We start from the raw sequence: 19,257 nt of genomic DNA on the forward strand, positions 1-19,257 counted from the left end.
TTTTGGGGGGGTAGCAGGAGGAGAGAAGCTGCAGAGAGGTGTGTAAGACTGCAACTCTGCTTCCTGGTCCCAACTCTGGATAGTCATATTTAAAGTAAAGCTCATTGCAATGAATGAGCTTTACTGGTGATACTCAGGAATTGAATAATACAAAATACAAAAACTCAGGCAAGGAAGGAACTAGGAAACTCAGAAACTACAGGGGAAACATGGACAACACGGGGGAGAGTGCATGCAGGATGAGGGAACACATGATAAAGAACAGAGGGAGACTAAGCATTATACATGGACAGCTACAGAGGGAAGAGGAAACAGGTGGGAGCACAGCTGACACTAATCATAGTGAAGGAGACAAGGGCTGTGTCCCAATTCAGCGACCACATGGTAGTCTGCGAAGTGTGGGTACTACGAACTGCGAGAAGTGTGGGAGTGAGAGGCTTGTGAAATGGGACGGTCTGGCCTTCGTCGTGCTGCTCAGGTTGCCTAGCAACTATGATACTAACCGTGAGAAACGTTTCATACAGCTTTGTGTGACAGAGATGAAGGAGAAAAATGTCTTTTGTTCTTTCATTCTTTATGACATCACTTTGATTAGTTGAGTCTCTGAGTATTTTTGCATTTATGGGGCGATCGTGGCTCAAGAGTTGGCAGTTCGTCTTGTAATCGGAAGGTTGCCAGTCCGAGCCCCGGCTCGGACAGTCTCGGTTGTGTCCTTGGGCAAGACACTTCACCTACCGCCAACTGGTGATGGCCAGAGGGGCCGATGGCATGATATGGCAGCCTCGCTTCTGTCAGTCTGTGGCTACGACTGTAGCTTACCTCCACCAGTGAGTGAATGAATAGTGGAATTGTAAAACGCTTTGAGGGTCTCGAAAAGCGCTATATAAATGCAATCCATTATTATTATTTGGCACCTGGCACCTGGCACTTGGGAATCCACTGCTGTGTATGTCACCTTTGCTCTTGTAAAAAAATTCATTGCATAATGAACATGGGATGAGGGAGAACACAGAAAACGAACAATGAGACTGAGAGAAGATGAGACAGAGGGAGAAAAACTAGACACAAAAACACAGAGGGACAGAAGGTTACCAAAATATAACAGGAAAACTCCAGCACAGGGAGACAGACAGGGAGTTAAACATGCGAAGATCAAAGTGGTAAATCATGAGGACGACTGCACATGGAAGACAGAGTAGGAAGAGAATGCTCCAGAGAGCTAACCAACCATTTCCAAAAACCAAAACAATCATGAATTAACACGGTACCAGTACCATGACAGATTAGGGGTTGCTTGATTGTGGCGGGGGGGTTGTCTCGGATATTATAAGGTGTTTACCTCACAGTATAAAGCACCTTGAAGCAAATTAACACACATGCTGGAGTAATTTTTGAAGTTTGCTCAGAGGTAACAACAGAAGCGCCGGACTATTTGTCTGACCTTTTGCAGTTTTATTCACCCTTCAGAGCCGTTTGATCAAGTGATCATTTGCTCCTTACCTTACACAAGTCTATAATGGTTCATAGAGGGGATCGGGCATTTGTGGTTGTGGCGCTGAAAATGTGGAACGATCTACCTCTCCACATTAGAAAGGCCCTGTTACGGGTCCGAAATTGAGGACGAGAGTAAAACAATCATGGTCCAGAAGAGGTCAGTCAAACAATTGATTTTAATGAATACACGCAGCGTGGGGAGACGTACACTGGAAACCATCAGTTGTAAATCCCCACCCAAAAATACACTTCAGATTGCTTTTATAACATCAGGGTATTATGACGCCCCCTCTTGCGTTTACAAGCACATAATTTGCATCTTAAGAACATTCTTTGCCCCTTGTACAGACAATGATCTATTCTAAGAAATAAATGCAGACACAGAAGTTCCCCTTTCTGGCATCCTCTTTCAAATATGGTGATGATCTCAGGCCTTTGAGGTCCCCATGGACTTGTCCTCCTCTTTGCGTCACCTGTTGCTAGGCAAACTCAAATGCAACAAGAAGCTGAATACATTCAGGCCTTCACTCAGCTACTATTTTACTGTAGCAATATACTCAGCATATAAGCTTTTAAGATTATAGATTTAACTCAACGATTTAAAGTGGTTATAACTGCACCTGTAATAAACATGTTAATATTTGATTATGATAACCCCTGTAATACAAATTATAACATAACGCCAGTGTTAGAGTGAATTGTTAAATGTTTGTCATTTTTATTCTTACCATTTGTACTTTAACTGTGTGTTGAAAGGAATTCTTTTGTTCTCCCCTCCTCAGATTCTCGAGGTTCTGGGTGAGGGGCTATAGTGTTTTATTGCAGATACATCCTATCTGGAAGATCTGCTTCTTTTGATGTGGTAAAACTTCCTGCCCTTTGTATGGCTTCACTGTGTCATCTAGGGTGAACCATAGATTGGGTGTGGGGAGGTTACCCTCTTTATGACCTAGGATGTTGTTCCTGCTTTATGACCTGTAGAATTACAGGGATTATTTTACATAACCATCATCTTATCATTGCAGGAATTATCATTTCATCAAAGTGTTTATTGAAGCTGCTGGCATTATGTTATAATTTATATTATAGGGGTTATCATAATCAAATATTAACATGTTTATTACAGGTGCAGTTATAACTACTTTAAAATGATTGAGTTAAATATATGTATCATAACTCATAGGCTGAGTACATGGTTACAGTAAAATAGTAGCTGAGCAAAGGCCTGAATGTATTCAGCTTCTTGTGGTATTTGAGTTTGCTTAGTTACAGGTGACGGAAGGATGTCCAGTCCATGGTGACCTCAAAGGCCTTAGGTCATCACCATATTCGGAAGAATATGCCACAAGGAGGAACCTCTGTGTTTGCATTTAATTCTTAAAATACATGAATGTTCTGTACATGCAAATTATTTGCTTGTAAACGCAAGAAGGGGCGTTACAATACCCTGATGTTATAAAAGCAATCTAGAGTGTATTTTGGGCAGAGATGTACAACTGTTTTGCAGTTTGCACCTCTCCACGCTGCGTGCATTAAAATCAATTGTTTGAACGACCTTTTCTGGACTATCATTGTTTTACTCTCATCCTCAATTTCGAACCCGTAACATTTGGTGCATTGGCCGAGGGTTGAGGGAGAAAAGGTGGAGGTTGAGACTGAGAGGGTCCAAGGTGCTCAAACAGGCAGACACGAGTCAGTGGTCGAAGTGAGTGGACATAAGCCGGCTTATTCAAAGGTAAGGCACTACCTGTTGAATTATTTCCAAACAGTGCTGAATTGGTTCTGACAAAATTGAAAGTCTACTCACTGAAAATTACTGGTAAAGGTCTGTTTTGATTTTGGTGAAAATCTCATGAGAATTGAAGTTGAAGTAATGATAATGTAAGGTTAAGTGACAGTACTGATTAAAGGAAAAGCAGTTGGACTGCTACGATGATTTAAATGCAGTTGGACTGCTAAGGAAAGAGAATTTAAAGTAGTTGGACTACTGAATTTAGGATTATAGGTCATTTGAAATCTGTATATGGTCATGCAGTTATAATTGAATATAAAGCTGGGCTTGGACATCAATAAAGTAGGTTGTGTGGTTTTATAGGATGTCTTTAAAAAACACAATTAAATTTCTGTAGGACGGAACTGTGGGAAGTTCTAGGAAGTGCATCGCTCAGAGGTAACGCTTGCCGGAGTCGGGGACGCTTAGACTCCGTCCTCTATGAGGGATAGTCAGTTGGTCACTGTGGAGCTTGGGGCACTCCAGAATAACTAGTGGTTGGACCACTTTGCCGTTTGGAACGGTTTATGCACTTTTTTGGGTAGTAAAGGTTGGACCTTGGGCGTTGGACGCTTTTAAATTGACTTAGGAACTTTAGCAATTAGACCAGACACAGGTTGGACCTGATACTGGGTCATTGATTATCAAAAACTTGGAGTTTGTCCCTTGGAGGGTTAATTCAAATTTTGTCTAAATTATGTAGGTTGTGCAATTTAAGGCCTTGTAAATATTATTTAATTTATCAGACGTCTCTGTGTTATAATTTTTATGTTTGTATATAGGCTCTGTCTGCCACGGGCACTGCAGCAGGCTGTTTATTTTGAGAGTGTGTCTGTGTCTATGTAAATGAGATGCCTGTGACTTATTTAGAGTGACATTTCCTGTTTACGAATGAGTGGCTAATGACTGACTGCAGAGCCAGGGTTAAGGACGACTTCAATCTGTGTTTTAAGGGAAGAAATGCAGTTTATGTTTATTATATTTGTGTGACTGTTGTTGATTATGATAAGTATTTCATGATAACTGTAGAATATGAGTATGGGGTTTGCTTGACACGTGTCTGTACTAGGTAAAACTGTGTAAGACTGATAGGAAGTTTATAGAGACTGCTACACATGGCTGATGCCTGTATTTAAGACGCTGGAGTTGTTTATTACAATATTGTAAGTAAACTTTTATTTCTTGCCATGACTGTATGACTTTTGCTGGGTTTTGAGATAGGATACATAAACTGTTGATACTTAAGACCGTTATCTGGGTTCTAAGAACTGAAATTGAATTTGAGATAATTTAATTAAAAAAGATGTCTGTAAGCGATGTGTGTTTTGGGGTGTCGAAGTAAGATGTTTTAGGATTTTTAGATGGGTTTTGTTTCAGTTTGAGATAATATATACAGTTACATTTTCTGTGTGTGTGTTGTTGAGTGACAACATGCGCAGTTTAAATTGGGCGCTGTTCCTTCCTGTTTTTAGTTTCAAAACACAAAGGCTGTTAGATTAAAATTACTGTGAGTAACGGTTTGACTTTTGACTAGGGAAATAATATGCTTACTTGTGGGTCTATGTAGATATTTGACCTTGACTGATGTTATGAGAGGTTGAGTTTATTTTTCTGTTTAAAAACACATAAGTATATGCACTTAGTACACCCACTCAAGAAATGATTGTGTGACTGATGCTACAAAACTGACCTAAAGAATGGTGATGTGTGAAAGAGCGCTATTAAAATGTGTGTGTCTGGGACAGGAAATGCATGCCCATAAAAGGAACTGAGTGTGTACAGAAAGAACACAGAGAGATAGATGAGTTAACTCTAGGCACATGAAGCAAATGAAGCCTTTAAGGAAAAATGCATATATTACTAATTATATGGTTTAGTGTGTCAATACAGGTGGGCGTCTTTCAACTTTGCAACTTTGAGTTCAGCAGCAGAAAAGTAGATTAAAAGAATTGGGACAAAATAAGCCAGTCTTTGGCTCGAAATTGTCCAGCTTCATCTCTCACTTTGTCCTTGACCCGAGAAGAAACGCAAAGGACAGTCAATTTCCTGATGAAGACCGATAGAACATCGTGGACGTGAAGAAGTAACGGAAGCTAAAAGACAGTGCAGGCGAAAGCAGTAACACTGACAACGACTGATGAGTCCAGCAGCATGGAAGAAAGCACGTGATGCAACATGCATGCTGGTGAAGAACAGCGTGATATGTCTGCTTGAAGGCACTGACTGTCATATTTGCCAAGCTTGGAGCAATCTTGGAAGAAAAGACTGAAAAGATGAATGGAGAAGAAAACAGAGCAAATGAAAATAAGACTGAAGGAAGAGGAAATACTGAAAGATCAAAACAGAGAAGAAACAGACTGTGTTTGCTGGGGCTCTGAAGCCCGAACAGGACACTGTGAATGGAAAAGGACTAGTGAGAGATGAAGCTGGACGAGTTTGACTGCGAGAAGATAGGAGATGATTGGATTGAAATTGAACCCTGAACTCGGGATAGTTTAGGGATGTCCACCATATCACAACAAAGAGGTAAACAATACAAAAGGTAAAGATAATCAAAATAACTGACAATTATATTAATGAATAGAAAACACACATATACCAATTGTTACATGTGAGATTATTTTTGAAATGAATCAGAAGTGAGATAGTTTGAATCTAGAGCTCAGTGAAAAGATGCATAAATTAAATATGAATACATGAAAATGCAATGAATATATAAGGATGCAATGAAGAAAACAGCTTACACTGCATTTACATGACCACATAACGCAAGGAAGAACACGCTTACATACATGGCATAATTGGTATTTTTGACTAGAAAAAGAGAAATGGGTCGTTTAGGCGTCCGTGATAATAATGAGAATGTTTTAGTTTGTTATTTTTAGGGGCAAGCAGACCTGGACCAATTCTCCAGATCCAGGAGTCGGATGAAACTACAGGTTAACATGAATGGATATGTTAAGGCAAGTTTCTGGTTGAATTGTTTACAGTGTCCAGGAACCTGACAGCAAGCCCTAACTGGTGGTGGAAGACCAGCAGGGCTGTGATTTAAGGTGGGGAAGTAAAATTTGGGTTAGTGATTGGGGGACGGAGAAAACTGACTCTTTAACTGGAGAATGGGAAAGTGTCTGTGAGACTGTGAAGCCATATATGCAAAATAGCACACACAAACATATGCAATGAAGATCGGCTTGCTACTTGTATGAGTGATAGAATGGTGTGAATGTTGAATAAACTGATTAAACTAGTTTAAAAGGGTGACTTAGCAGTGCTTTTGCACTGAGTGATCAAAACAAGTGATTAGTATAGAAAGAAAATGAAAATAATTGAATAGTGGCATGAGGTTTAAAAAAGTATTTCTTTTGCCAAGTTAAATTGTTGAGATATGGCTGAGTATGGAAAAAGTTTGAGAGCTCGTGTGAATGTGGACAGAGGAGCTTGCTGTGTGGGTGTGACTGAGGCCTTAAAGGAGGGGTAGATTGTTCAGAGGTGCAAATTTGATTAGGAGGTTTATAAATTAGTGTTGACACATTGTTGTAAGGTGTTAGGCTGAATCTGAGTATGGTAAAGTGCTTAACCGGGGTTATTGTTGTGTACGAAACGGTGTAGCTTTTGGCGAGGTTTTTAGTGTGTTGAATGGGTGAAATTTAAGATTGTTTCAGATTTTTGAGGCTGTTGTTTTATTTCCAGAGAGGGTGGTTGATTAAGACATGGATATGTCTAAGAGGGGCCCCAAAAATTTTTGTAGTAGTAAGTGCACTCAGGAAAAAACCTGTCAGGTGATTTTGTTTGGTACTTTGATGAGCTAATAATCAGCTCTCTTTTTTCATTTTTGTTCTAAGCAGGCCTGGAAGAGAGCGAACGGACGGCGTTGACAAAATTACCAAGTACGAAAATCAGGTGGGCATTACAGAATTATAATTGATTACAATCAGAGACTGATTGGCGGCAAGTCTCTGTCTAAAAATGGATTGATCGATTCAATCCAGTCAAAAGTATAGAGAACTATTTTCCTAAAAAGGAAAACGAAATAAAACAAATGATTGAGCTCATTTTGCTGATGTGGAGCATCTGATGACGTGCGCAGAAGGCTGCAGATCAGCAAAAAATATCATGTGTGAATGCATGGGAGTGAATGTGAGTGATGGGACCAAGAGGGGAAATAAATAAAAGGTTGACAAACAGGACAAGTGGGAGACTTAAATCTGGGGATGCTGATTTTGGGATATTGATGTGTGCGTTGAGAAAATTATTTATTGGGGTTGGATTATGTTATTACATTATAGAATGCTAAATGCTAAAAGGGAAACATTGATGTAACTTAAGTTACCATGAACGGAGGGGACACATGATTAATAACTGTTCTGTGTAAGTTTATTTTGGGTTATAACACAGGTTGGATCATCAGTGGAGAAAGTGAGTATAAAAGGTGATGTTCTGGTTAACACACAGGCTTTTGTTTATAGGACGTTTCAAGGATGCAGGCTGTGGATGGAGCCAAGAAAGGATTTGACATGATGATTAATTTGATTTCATTCCTTAAACACAGGTTTGAAGTTATGGAGCATTTATACATAATGTGATAGGACTAAACTTTTCTTTTAATTGCCTAACCTGAGTGAAGGATTTTGAGTTTGTAACACATGAGATGTGTCACAAAAAGGGGGGTGTTAATATATGCGATTAGCTACATGAAATGTGCTCTTTTAGGGTTACTAAGCAAATGTCTACGTGACCTTTACCTAGTAACCTTTGTGATGATAAACTTGTTTACCGACTTGCTCTCTTGTAGAACATACAGACTTAGAAAAGGGGAACTTCAGCTTTGAGTTTTGAGAATAACTCTGTTAAGTTGACAGGAAACACGTTGAGACAGCAATATAGGGCAAATATGTTTGAGCTTGTAATTAAATGTGGGGCTTGAAAAGAGGAAGCAAATTTGGTACAGGACGTACTTGAGATGATCAGACGAGAGAAGGAGAAGGTCAGGAATAGTTAAACTAAGATTGAGAAAGTAAATGGGGATTTAGAGATTTTTTATTGCTATCATATAATCTGCCTTAGGATGACTGTATTAATAACGTGTTGTACAGTATTATTTTATGTTTGTCATAACAGTGATGTCTCTATTTACAGGTTGAGTTAATTTTATACACAATGCGTAACTGTGCTTGTTTAGAGTTGATGTTCCGTCCAAACAGGTTTTAAGCTTCACTGGTGAGAGTGTCCAGGTGATACATGTTGAGGGAAGATGAGAACATAGCAGGTTAATTGCACGCATGCTTACAAACACACATGATTTAAATATAGGCCAGGCCAAAGGCCTGGACTAGATGCAGCTTTCAACTTTACAGCTCCTAACTTGCAGGAATGGCGTGGAGTGTAATGAATGAATGCAAAACATGCTTACAGACACAAACATGACAGGGGTTTATGTTACAGGGTAAAGGTGGACCACAGGTTGCTTTGTTTCTGCTTAGCAACTACTGAGGTAGAAGGTGTTAAAGATAAATATGCAATAAGTAAACAGGAAATGTGTGAGGGTGAGCCGGGTGAAACAAAATGTTGTAGATAATGGAAACTTGTCTAACGGGCATTAACAGTAACTTTTGCATGTTATCTATATGCTTGAGGCCAAAAGAGGCGTAAATCCAGATAGAAAACTTTGAAGTGTGCTTTTTAGCGGAGAGTCAGGCTGACATGGGGATGGTGTGTATTTTACTGGGGTTGTGTTTAATAAAACTAAAAGCGTTGCTCACACACATAAAGAGTATTGAGATTGAATAAAGTTAATATAATGGATAGAGCCCAGAACATGATAATACATAAGTGAAATCAAATGCAATGTTTGATTTCACTTTTATTGGGAAATAATCAGGCTAGAAATGTGAGTAACCTATGTTTAAACTGTGAAAACACTCTCCACATACTTTGAAACTGCACAACTCTGAGTGGGCAATGTAATGAAGCAACTGTTACATATTTGCATTAAACTAGCCAACATAGACTCACCACAAAATGATGTAGGATGTTGCCCTGCAGCGGGGGCAGAAAATCATTTGCAAACCAGGGATCTTATGTTGATTATTATATTCTTACTTATGTACACACACACACACAGAAGGAAAAATTTCAAAACAAAACAAAAAACAACTTCGCTTAACCTGTCAAGCACAGGAGTAAAATAAAAATCTCTTTGGGCTCTGTTAAAATTTCTTTAGTAAAAGTGTAAAAGGCCAAACCTAGGAAGTTCGGCAAACAGGAAAGTTCCTTGAGTATCAGGAGTTAATAGTCAGGAAACATTTCTCACTTTAACGCCTTTTTTCTGAAAAACCACTGACTCATAGATGCAGATAGACATACAAGTGCACATACATCCAGATGTGCATTTAGACATTAAAAGTGTAGAGACATGTACACACAGATTGGCAAACCGGTACAGAGTCTAACTGAAGAGCTTAACAAAGCAGACGTGGCAGTAGGGTTTGTGATTTTGCCTGATATGATATTGTGAACCAACTTTGAATAATGACAGGAACCTGAGATGAACACAGTAAGTTAGTAAGGTATAGCAGAGAAAGGTTGTTTGTTTTCTATCCCTTACAGGAGAAGATTTCCACTAGAGAGGGACCCAGAAAAGGAGCAGAGACCACTTAAACATGAAGTGTTTTCAAGTGGGAGCTGGTGTTTTATTGCTGGACCACCTAGAGGACATGAGGTTGTTGTCGGATTTGCTGAGTCAGGGGGCGGCTAGAGAGGGTCAGAGCGAAGGTAGTGGACCTGGGAATGGTGTAGTGACGTCTTTGGAAGACGTCAAGAGAGGGAAGTGTAGAATTACAGGGATTATTTTACATAACCATCATCTTATCATTGCAGGAATTATCATTTCATCAAAGTGTTTATTGAAGCTGCTGGCATTATGTTATAATTTATATTATAGGGGTTATCATAATCAAATATTAACATGTTTATTACAGGTGCAGTTATAACTACTTTAAAATGATTGAGTTAAATATATGTATCATAACTCATAGGCTGAGTACATGGTTACAGTAAAATAGTAGCTGAGCAAAGGCCTGAATGTATTCAGCTTCTTGTGGTATTTGAGTTTGCTTAGTTACAGGTGACGGAAGGATGTCCAGTCCATGGTGACCTCAAAGGCCTTAGGTCATCACCATATTCGGAAGAATATGCCACAAGGAGGAACCTCTGTGTTTGCATTTAATTCTTAAAATACATGAATGTTCTGTACATGCAAATTATTTGCTTGTAAACGCAAGAAGGGGCGTTACAATACCCTGATGTTATAAAAGCAATCTAGAGTGTATTTTGGGCAGAGATGTACAACTGTTTTGCAGTTTGCACCTCTCCACGCTGCGTGCATTAAAATCAATTGTTTGAACGACCTTTTCTGGACTATCATTGTTTTACTCTCATCCTCAATTTCGAACCCGTAACAGACCCTTTTGGTCAGCAACACACACACACACGCGCACACACACACGCACACGCACTTACAAAACCACAGGCAGGGTATTCCTTGTTCACATGTGTACCTATGTAAGCCGTTATATGTTAATGACCCTATGCATATTCAAGTAACCACAATAAAAGGAGTGCTATGGGGAACCTGGCTGAGAGTCTGATGGAGGTCAAGTAGGTGGAACGACACTTGGCTCCAGGCAGGCCTCCCTCATGCATGAGTAACCCAAAGAACTTTGCCTACTTCGTGTCTTGCTTGCTGTGTTATTACATTGCCTTTAACGTTCCAGCGAATAGGTTTAAGCACAAGAACCTATCATTAATTGGTCCTTCGACGCCGGATCCCTGGAGTCGACATTCACCGAGGGGAGAGGAGACACGCTGAAAGACCGACGTCAGCCAGGAAGTTCCTGTGGATTAGCTGTCTGTCTTTCCTCCTCGATGAATGACGATCGGCGGGATTCGAGGCTGATATTACACGCTAAGCAACACCGAGTAAGTTTAGAGTACATCTCTATAACTGTACGTCTTCGCCGCTCAGTGGGGCGTTGTCCGTGGCCGCTTAGTGGGGCTAAAATTCGCCGTCTTAGTGGGGCGATGTGCAAAGCCGCTCAGTGGGGTTTTTTGTACAGAAGCATTAAGTCGCAGAGTTGCGCAGTTCGAACTTTTTTTGGTTCGCCGTCTTAGTGGGGCGAAATAGGGACCGCTTTGTGGGGTCCTGTAATACTTTCTCCGCCGCTCAGTCCGGTGTTGAGAAGTTCCGCGGAGTCCGTTTGTAGTGGACAATAGGCCTATTCTTTGTTGTTGTTGTTGTTGTTGTTGTGGTTGTTGTTGTGGTTGTGAGTGTGTTTGTGTAAGTGGATGCAGAGCAGAACACGTGGTCTGTGACAGCTGAGAAGGCCAGTCCACATCAGCAGCAGTTAAGCTATGCTCTGGTGAATGGCTTTCCCCCACTCCTTGCTGACACAAAATGTTTAGATGATTGCCCTGATCAACAACAGCCTGTGCTCCAGACCATTACTTTAACCAGTTGTTAACAGTAATCTGCATTAAACTTAAGGTTGCTCAAATTCAGTACAATGACATATGAGATGAAGTAAAATAGATAAATATTTTACCTAATTACGTGCATAGAGGCACTTGACCTGTTTGAAAACTGTCGTCTTATTATGAGCCATTGTTGAGATATAGAGCACGCCTGTGAAAACAACTAGTATGCTGAACCCTGTGTGAAACGGCTGAAAACTACATGATGGAGAGGCTGAGTTAAATATGAAAGTGTAAGTCTTTGCCACTGTGGGCAAAGCACGCAACCACTGTGTGAGGTTGTGTTGCTGTCTCTTCTGAGCTGATGAGCAAGCTACACATTATCAGATCAGGAGCTGGCTGAGAACTCATCAAAGAAAGGGGAAGAGAACTATGATAACTCGAGTATGTAGCGTATCCGTGAGTTCAGCTTCTTCTTTCAGATGCGCAGCAGTTTTCCTGTATCTTGATTCATGTGTGTAGAGTGTTCATAGCATCAGCATCATGTTTTTGTTTATTTGCTTTGTTGGGTTGAAAAATAATTAAATGAACTTGTGATCATACTTATGGATCACCATGGCACATATCATCAGCCATATGTTTTATTTATGCAGATGAAAAAAGTGAGTGTGAATGTGCCTGACGTCGCAGTGTGTGTGTGCGCTGTGTAAAAGTAATTGTCTCTAATTGTGAGAGCGGTGATTCTGCAGGTCACCAGCTATTGTAAAGGAAAAAAAAAAAAGTAGAAAAGAGACAAAATCTACATTGTAGATGAAAAATAATAGGAAAAAGGTTTTGTGTTTATTAGCCAAGAACAACTACAATCTCATTTTCTGCTTTTAAGAAAGGAGAGTTCTGTGTGTTGGTTAAGCAGTGATAATAATAATGGAAATGTCTTAGTTTTGTCACTCTCAGATGAAAAGCAGACTTGGACCAATTTACCACATGCAGCAGTCGGAAGAAAGTTATAGTTTAACACCATTGGAAATGTTCAGGCCAATTTTTGGCTAACTTATTTACAGCTCCATGTGTCCCTCATCCTCACAAGTGAGCTCTCACTCCTCCCTGAAGACAAGGAATGCAGTTCCAAAGAGCAATAACATGGCAGATGAAGAGACAGTAGCAAGTCCTGAGCAAAGAGACCCAGCAAGCAGCAGCAGTGTGGACAAACAGCAGTGGAGAAGAAGAGCAAACCCATCATCCTGACTGGATGAATGACACTGTGTTTCCAACAAGCTGCAAAGTCACTGTGCTTGTGAAAAGGACTTTTGAGGAGAACTGAGGAGACTGTTGGAGGTTGACATTTGCCACTTTCGGAGCAAGATGGCAAGAAGAGACAGTGGAACACAGGACAAAGCTGAAGAAGAACTGCCGGCTATTGGACTGTTGAAGTGGGAGAGGACAACAGAGTGAGAGTAAGTAAGGACACAGAGGAAAGCTGTTGTTTAATGTGGGAAATCAAAATTTGGGTTAGCAAACCTGGGGAAAAGAGAACTGACTGCTTAAGTGGAAGATTGTGAAGGAATCTGAAACACTGCGAAAAGAAACATATACAAAATCACACACACAAGCAGAACATGCATTAACCCTACTAACACAAACACAAGAGAGCTCATGAAGATTAGGCAGCATCTTGAGCATGTGAGTCTGTTTATCACCTCGTGTGATGCAAAGACCAGTGGACTCATAGCACATTAGTTAGGAAAAAATGATGATCAAATAATAGCAGAGAAGTGTGTAGGAAAGGCAGCTTTAAGAACATGCCCTGCTGGAGATGTAGCTCCAGACACATTGATTAAACCTGCCTAATAACACACACACACACATGCAATGAAAATCAGCTTGTTATCTCTCATCAGTGCTAAAATAGTGTAAATTTAACAGACACTTGTTATCAAACACTGAATTTATCCAATGCTGACAGTTAACTCTCTAGGTTGCAGGACAACAGTTTAACTTTTGTGGGAAAAAAAAGATTCTGGTTTGACCAACCAGTGATCAGACAATAAATTTAGTTGTTAATATAGTAAATTGGGAGATGCTTTCTGCCTGACTGATGCAGCACAAGTAATTTACTGTATGAGGGAAATTCTATTTTTGTGATAATATTCTGAACATGCATTTCTGTTGTCCTGTCAACTTAGTGGGTTAATAGCTGATATGCAAATTAGTTGATGGTTCTTAGATTAATGAAAGGTGATTGAATTCTAGCACAAGTGAATGGGATGTGTTGGAGTTTGTTAGAGTGGAGACTCTAAAACACTGAGTTTCCTGTTGTGATGTGCGAGTGAATCTTGTACCCAGATACACAACTCTGAATATATAAGAACAAACTTCTTTTGCGAAATGCATGACAACATGTCACATGTTTATGATGATGGGGAAAAAGGAAAACTAAATAAAATTTGTGGCCTAAATGAGTAAAAAGTACAGTCCTGGGGATTAAAATTCATAGCTAATGAGACATGAGGCTTATGTTGTGTGTTGTGCGGTTGATGGTTGGTTTTGAATTAATCTAGCTGATGATTTTTCTTTTGTTGTGAAGTTGAGCCTGCCAATTAGTATGATGGTATGATAAACCATGCTAATGGTATGATTTACCCTCCTGAGATGAGGAGTGTGTGTCATGACTTAACGAGGCCTTTTTATTTTGATACTTTCACAGTGCACTGAAAGTTTTATTGATAATCTCTGTTTGAGCAGATCTGCACGATTAGAACGGAAGCGCTATACGACACGTCGTCGAGAAAATTGTTGCAAGTGAGTTTCTCCACATTAAAATGGGCTCAGGAGAAAGTCACTTATCTGGGACAATTAGAAAATGAGTCCCTGCCCAAAAAGGATTCAGCGAGATAATCCGATCTAAAAGTTCTTCTTTTCTTTTTTGAAATGACGTCATTTTGCTGAGAAGTGGAAATGAAAATGCGACAATAATTTCCACCGTCAGCAAAGAAAGAATGAATGAATGCATGAATGAATGAGTGAGAGAAAATAAAACTGACTGACTGGTAAAAGCGGACAGAAGCTGACAGACTGACTGACATCACTGTGCGAAGTTAACCCCCACCTGACAAAGGTGCAGATGAATCTATGTATGTTTCTTTTTACAGGAGCAGAAAGATGACAGCAACATTTGAGGTTGCGTGAGCTTTGGCCATACCGATTTAACCTTTTAAATGCCACTTTCTGTGTCTGTGCATCTACCAGGGGTGTTATTCACTACCTTGTGTTGCTCACAGAGGTGACTGTGAGAAAGTGTGTATACACCTGCGCAGCGCTAACTTTTCTACAACATCACAGTTTTTCATGTGAGTTGATCATGTGATTTATACCAGGACAGCTGGTTGATGTTTTCTACTACAGGATTTCTGGGTTCATGTGTGAAGAAAACTGTGTTTACAGGTTATGAGTTGGTGATGCTGTTACACTGTGTTGTTGGGAAAATGTGAAGGTTACTTTGACGATGTGAATAATATGTGAGAAATTCCCTGTGTTGAAACTAGTGTCACTTTTTTCCACAGCTATGGATGGCTACCTTTATGGTCTTTTTACAGCACCTCTGGAACCTGTCAACTTGTGCCTGACCTCCAGGATTGTCCATGTGTGTTGCTAATGTTTGGTTTTTCTAAGAGTGCATGTAGAGGATTCAGCAGAGATGGACAAGTAACATGAGAAAGCAAATAAGAGATGCAGTGTTTGTGGAATAGTTTAATATGGGGCTCATTAGCTGGCCACTACTGAGCTCCTAGTGTTAAATACATGGAGTGACTTTGCTTAAGGGAAGTCACCGATTACATTAATGTTAACTGAGTACATGGGATGATCCATGTTTGGGGCGAATTATGCCGATAATTGTAGTTTACTGATTTGAGAAAACCTGCACATGATACTTGTCCTGCTGATGCTGAATGCTTTATTACTCTAAAGATTCAATTGTTTATAAGTGTGGAATTTCACTTCCAGATCTTGTTCTCCACGCCATGATGGTGTGTGTGCAGGCTCCAGGCGGAGCCAGGTTTTGAGCAGACTTACTGTGCAAAACACACTAACATCTTTTATTGCAGGGTTACGGAGCTACTCCAGAGGAGATGCCCTGATGTTGCCTGGGACATGATCTAGCTAACCTTTTTCTTTTAGACAGGAATCTGGTTTTGATGAGTTGACTCATGGGACTGTCCATGCGTCAAAAGGAGGGGTCCAGAATTACATGAAACTATGTTTTCTATGTTTTCTAAACTATGTTTTTATGATTTTTGTGTGATTAACAGTTAGTCAACGGGTATTAAACTTATGTAAAGTGGTGCATCTATGTTCAGATGAGGCTTTGATGGTCCATAGATGAAGCTCACTGAACTAAAGAATGTGGTTTGATGATGATTGACATGCTTTCCAAGTAGGAGTTTTTCCTCCTAGCAAGGAAATACAGGTGCAGCAGTCAGAGTATTGCTGAAAGGAATCTCCTGAGAAATCTTCTGAGGCCCAGTGAGAAGCAACCCATTCCAGGCATAGCTGACAGTCCAGGCAGTGGTTGAGGTCAAAGGTCGAGCTGTTTGGGGCCCATTGGGAGATCAGATTCCACAGCCACAGCAAGGACCACGAAGCTGCGTTGGAATGAGAGCTGTGCCAAGGGGGCTTTTCAGAGGCCAACAGAGAAGATTGTGGACGACAGACGGACACCTGAAGGATGAGGGGAGCGTGCCAAGCTCCAATCGACAGCGCAGAAGGAGTCCAAGGATGGCATCATGATTCTGTGAGAAGCACAGGAACCAGAAGCTATGGTGGTGATGATAGCAGTTTCCTATGAACATCACCTAATGCTGTGTCACTGTACTGTGCATACGATGGCACACTGAAGACTGCTGGGATCATAGCAGCAGTAAGATAACTGGATCCAGCACCCTTTCCACAGAGGATTTTTCCTGCAGAGGATGGACAATGGAGGAGTCATAAATATCCCCCACAGGACGGAGGCCTGAAGTGAGGTGATGGGGGTTGGCAGAGAGGCCATAAAACTAAAGTGTTGACGAGGTCTGCAGCTTTGAAGATGAGACCCATGTTGACAAGCAATAAAACCACCTGGTATGTTTGACTGTTTATTCTACATACATTTGGACTCTGGTCCCATGGACAGTGATGGGAACATCTGGAAGAGACAATTATGACGCCCTATAGAGCTTAAACCACTCTACAGCGAGACATGCTCTTTACATGTCTTGCGGAGGAGCACCACCAAGCTGGAGTGTTTTTGAAGTGTTGCTTTCTTATTTTAACTATTAAAGTAACAATTCATTTGTTTGCTTATGTATAGGATGCATTTTGCCATGTATAAGATCACTGTTAACTAAAATGATTTCTGATACATTTGTTAATTATGTACTTTTACAACAATATGAAATGACTGAAATGAATGACATGACAGAGGCCTGTGTATGAATGACGCCTGCACTGAAAATGTTAAGCAAGAGGTGCATTACTGAGAATATACTACATAGGAATAATTTGGAGCATAAAAATTACAAAACAGGAGGGAAATGTTAGAGTGAATTGTTAAATGTTTGTCATTTTTATTCTTACCATTTGTACTTTAACTGTGTGTTGAAAGGAATTCTTTTGTTCTCCCCTCCTCAGATTCTCGAGGTTCTGGGTGAGGGGCTATAGTGTTTTATTGCAGATACATCCTATCTGGAAGATCTGCTTCTTTTGATGTGGTAAAACTTCCTGCCCTTTGTATGGCTTCACTGTGTTATCTAGGGTGAACCATAGATTGGGTGTGGGGAGGTTACCCTCTTTATGACCTAGGATGTTGTTCCTGCTTTATGACCCTTTTGGTCAGCAACACACACACACACGCGCACACACACACGCACACGCACTTACAAAACCACAGGCAGGGTATTCCTTGTTCACATGTGTACCTATGTAAGCCGTTATATGTTAATGACCCTATGCATATTCAAGTAACCACAATAAAAGGAGTGCTATGGGGAACCTGGCTGAGAGTCTGATGGAGGTCAAGTAGGTGGAACGACACTTGGCTCCAGGCAGGCCTCCCTCATGCATGAGTAACCCAAAGAACTTTGCCTACTTCGTGTCTTGCTTGCTGTGTTATTACATTGCCTTTAACGTTCCAGCGAATAGGTTTAAGCACAAGAACCTATCAGCCAGCAACTTCAATAAATGCTTGGATGAAATGATAATTAATGCAATGATAAGATGATGGTTATGTAAAATAATCCCTGTAATTCCACAGCCCCAAATGTCACTCTTTTTAAATCCCATCTTAAAACATATTTTTTCTCTTTGGCTTTCTATACTGCATGAGAGTTACCAATTTTTTATTATTTGAATGTTCTTACCTGCTTGATGATGTTAATGTCATTGTTTAATTATTATGTTGTACAGCACTTTGGTCAGCTCTGTGTTGTTTTAAATGTGCTTTATAAATAAATGAAATGAAATCTGTTTGTTCATGCAAAAACACTGAAATTAGTTCAGAAATTTCAACAGGAGGGAAGAAGTCCTGTTTAGCCAATTTCCTACGATGTTGTTTAGTATCTGTTCTTAAGGGTGATGTATTTTCTGTGTTTGGTAGTGAGTTTGGTCATAAAACCTCAGAATTGTAAAGTGAAAGCAGAGAAAAGACCAACAGAGTCTCAGCACACTTACAGACAGAGGTCCCCACAAGAAGACACCGCTATAAATCTCCAAATCAGAGTGTGGAAGCACGATGATCCCAAACAGGAGGACCAGCAGGCCGACCATGATCTGCACCGTCTATGGGTACAACCGTACGCAGCACACAGATGCTTTACTGCAAACACTGTGTACTATTACTGTGATTCTGAGCAGTTACAGAGTCTCACCCCCAGGGCCTCCGGTCGTCCTTGGCTGAACTTGGTCTTCTGTGGAGTGTTTTGTGGCTCAGTAGCGGGGATCACGTGGGTGACCACAAAGACGCTGCCCACCGTCCCTGCTGCAGATGTAGATGCTGACATGTTTGAGCTGGAGTGACAGAAGCTACTGTGGGCTGCTGCTTTGTATTTGAGCTCACAGCTAATGATTGAATCAGGACTGCTTCCTGCTTCCTCCTCAATTCCCCTTCACGAAAACACAGCATGTGTTTTTACGAGAAGGAGGAAATTTAGCCCTGAAAAATTAAGCTGACTTTGACCTTCATGTTTCAGCTCCCTGCAAATATTCATCTTCCTCTTTTTGGTCTGGCTGCTGTTTAACTTTTCTAGTTAATGACTTATAGCCCTCCTGCTGTGAACACCATAATGGATGAACCATGAGATCTTGTATTTATCCACAAAGCACATGTAGACCAGATGGGCCAGTTCCTTTTCAGACTCTTCTTAGATCCTCAGGGTCAGGCTTCTTTGGTACCTGTAACATGTAACATCTCTCAGTATGTGGATCTGTTTTCTTTGTTAGAATCGGTCAAACCATTGCTGATCAAACAGGCCAGACTTTGCTAAGAAAGT

At 40.5% G+C, this 19,257-nt stretch overlaps 1 protein-coding gene across 2 annotated transcripts in view; it reads right to left on the minus strand.

Moving 5' to 3' along the window:
* Nucleotides 1–18,939, minus strand: part of LOC102080590 (membrane-spanning 4-domains subfamily A member 15) — a 36,603-nt gene extending 17,664 nt beyond the window's left edge. Inside the window, exons 1-2 of one of the 2 annotated variants that reach the window (XM_019365113.2) lie at nucleotides 18,637–18,939; nucleotides 18,440–18,547 (exon numbers count right to left, since the gene is read on the minus strand). In XM_019365113.2, the coding sequence (XP_019220658.1) occupies nucleotides 18,440–18,547; nucleotides 18,637–18,768 (240 nt within the window). In that variant the 5' untranslated portion in view covers nucleotides 18,769–18,939. The remainder of the gene's footprint in view (nucleotides 1–18,439; nucleotides 18,548–18,636) is intronic. The other variant, XM_019365112.2, reaches the window with a different exon arrangement.
* Between the last annotated feature and the right edge of the window lie 318 nt (nucleotides 18,940–19,257).

The sequence above is a fragment of the Oreochromis niloticus genome, linkage group LG11 (assembly GCF_001858045.2).
Source record: "Oreochromis niloticus isolate F11D_XX linkage group LG11, O_niloticus_UMD_NMBU, whole genome shotgun sequence".
In the NCBI taxonomy this organism is placed as follows: domain Eukaryota; kingdom Metazoa; phylum Chordata; class Actinopteri; order Cichliformes; family Cichlidae; genus Oreochromis; species Oreochromis niloticus.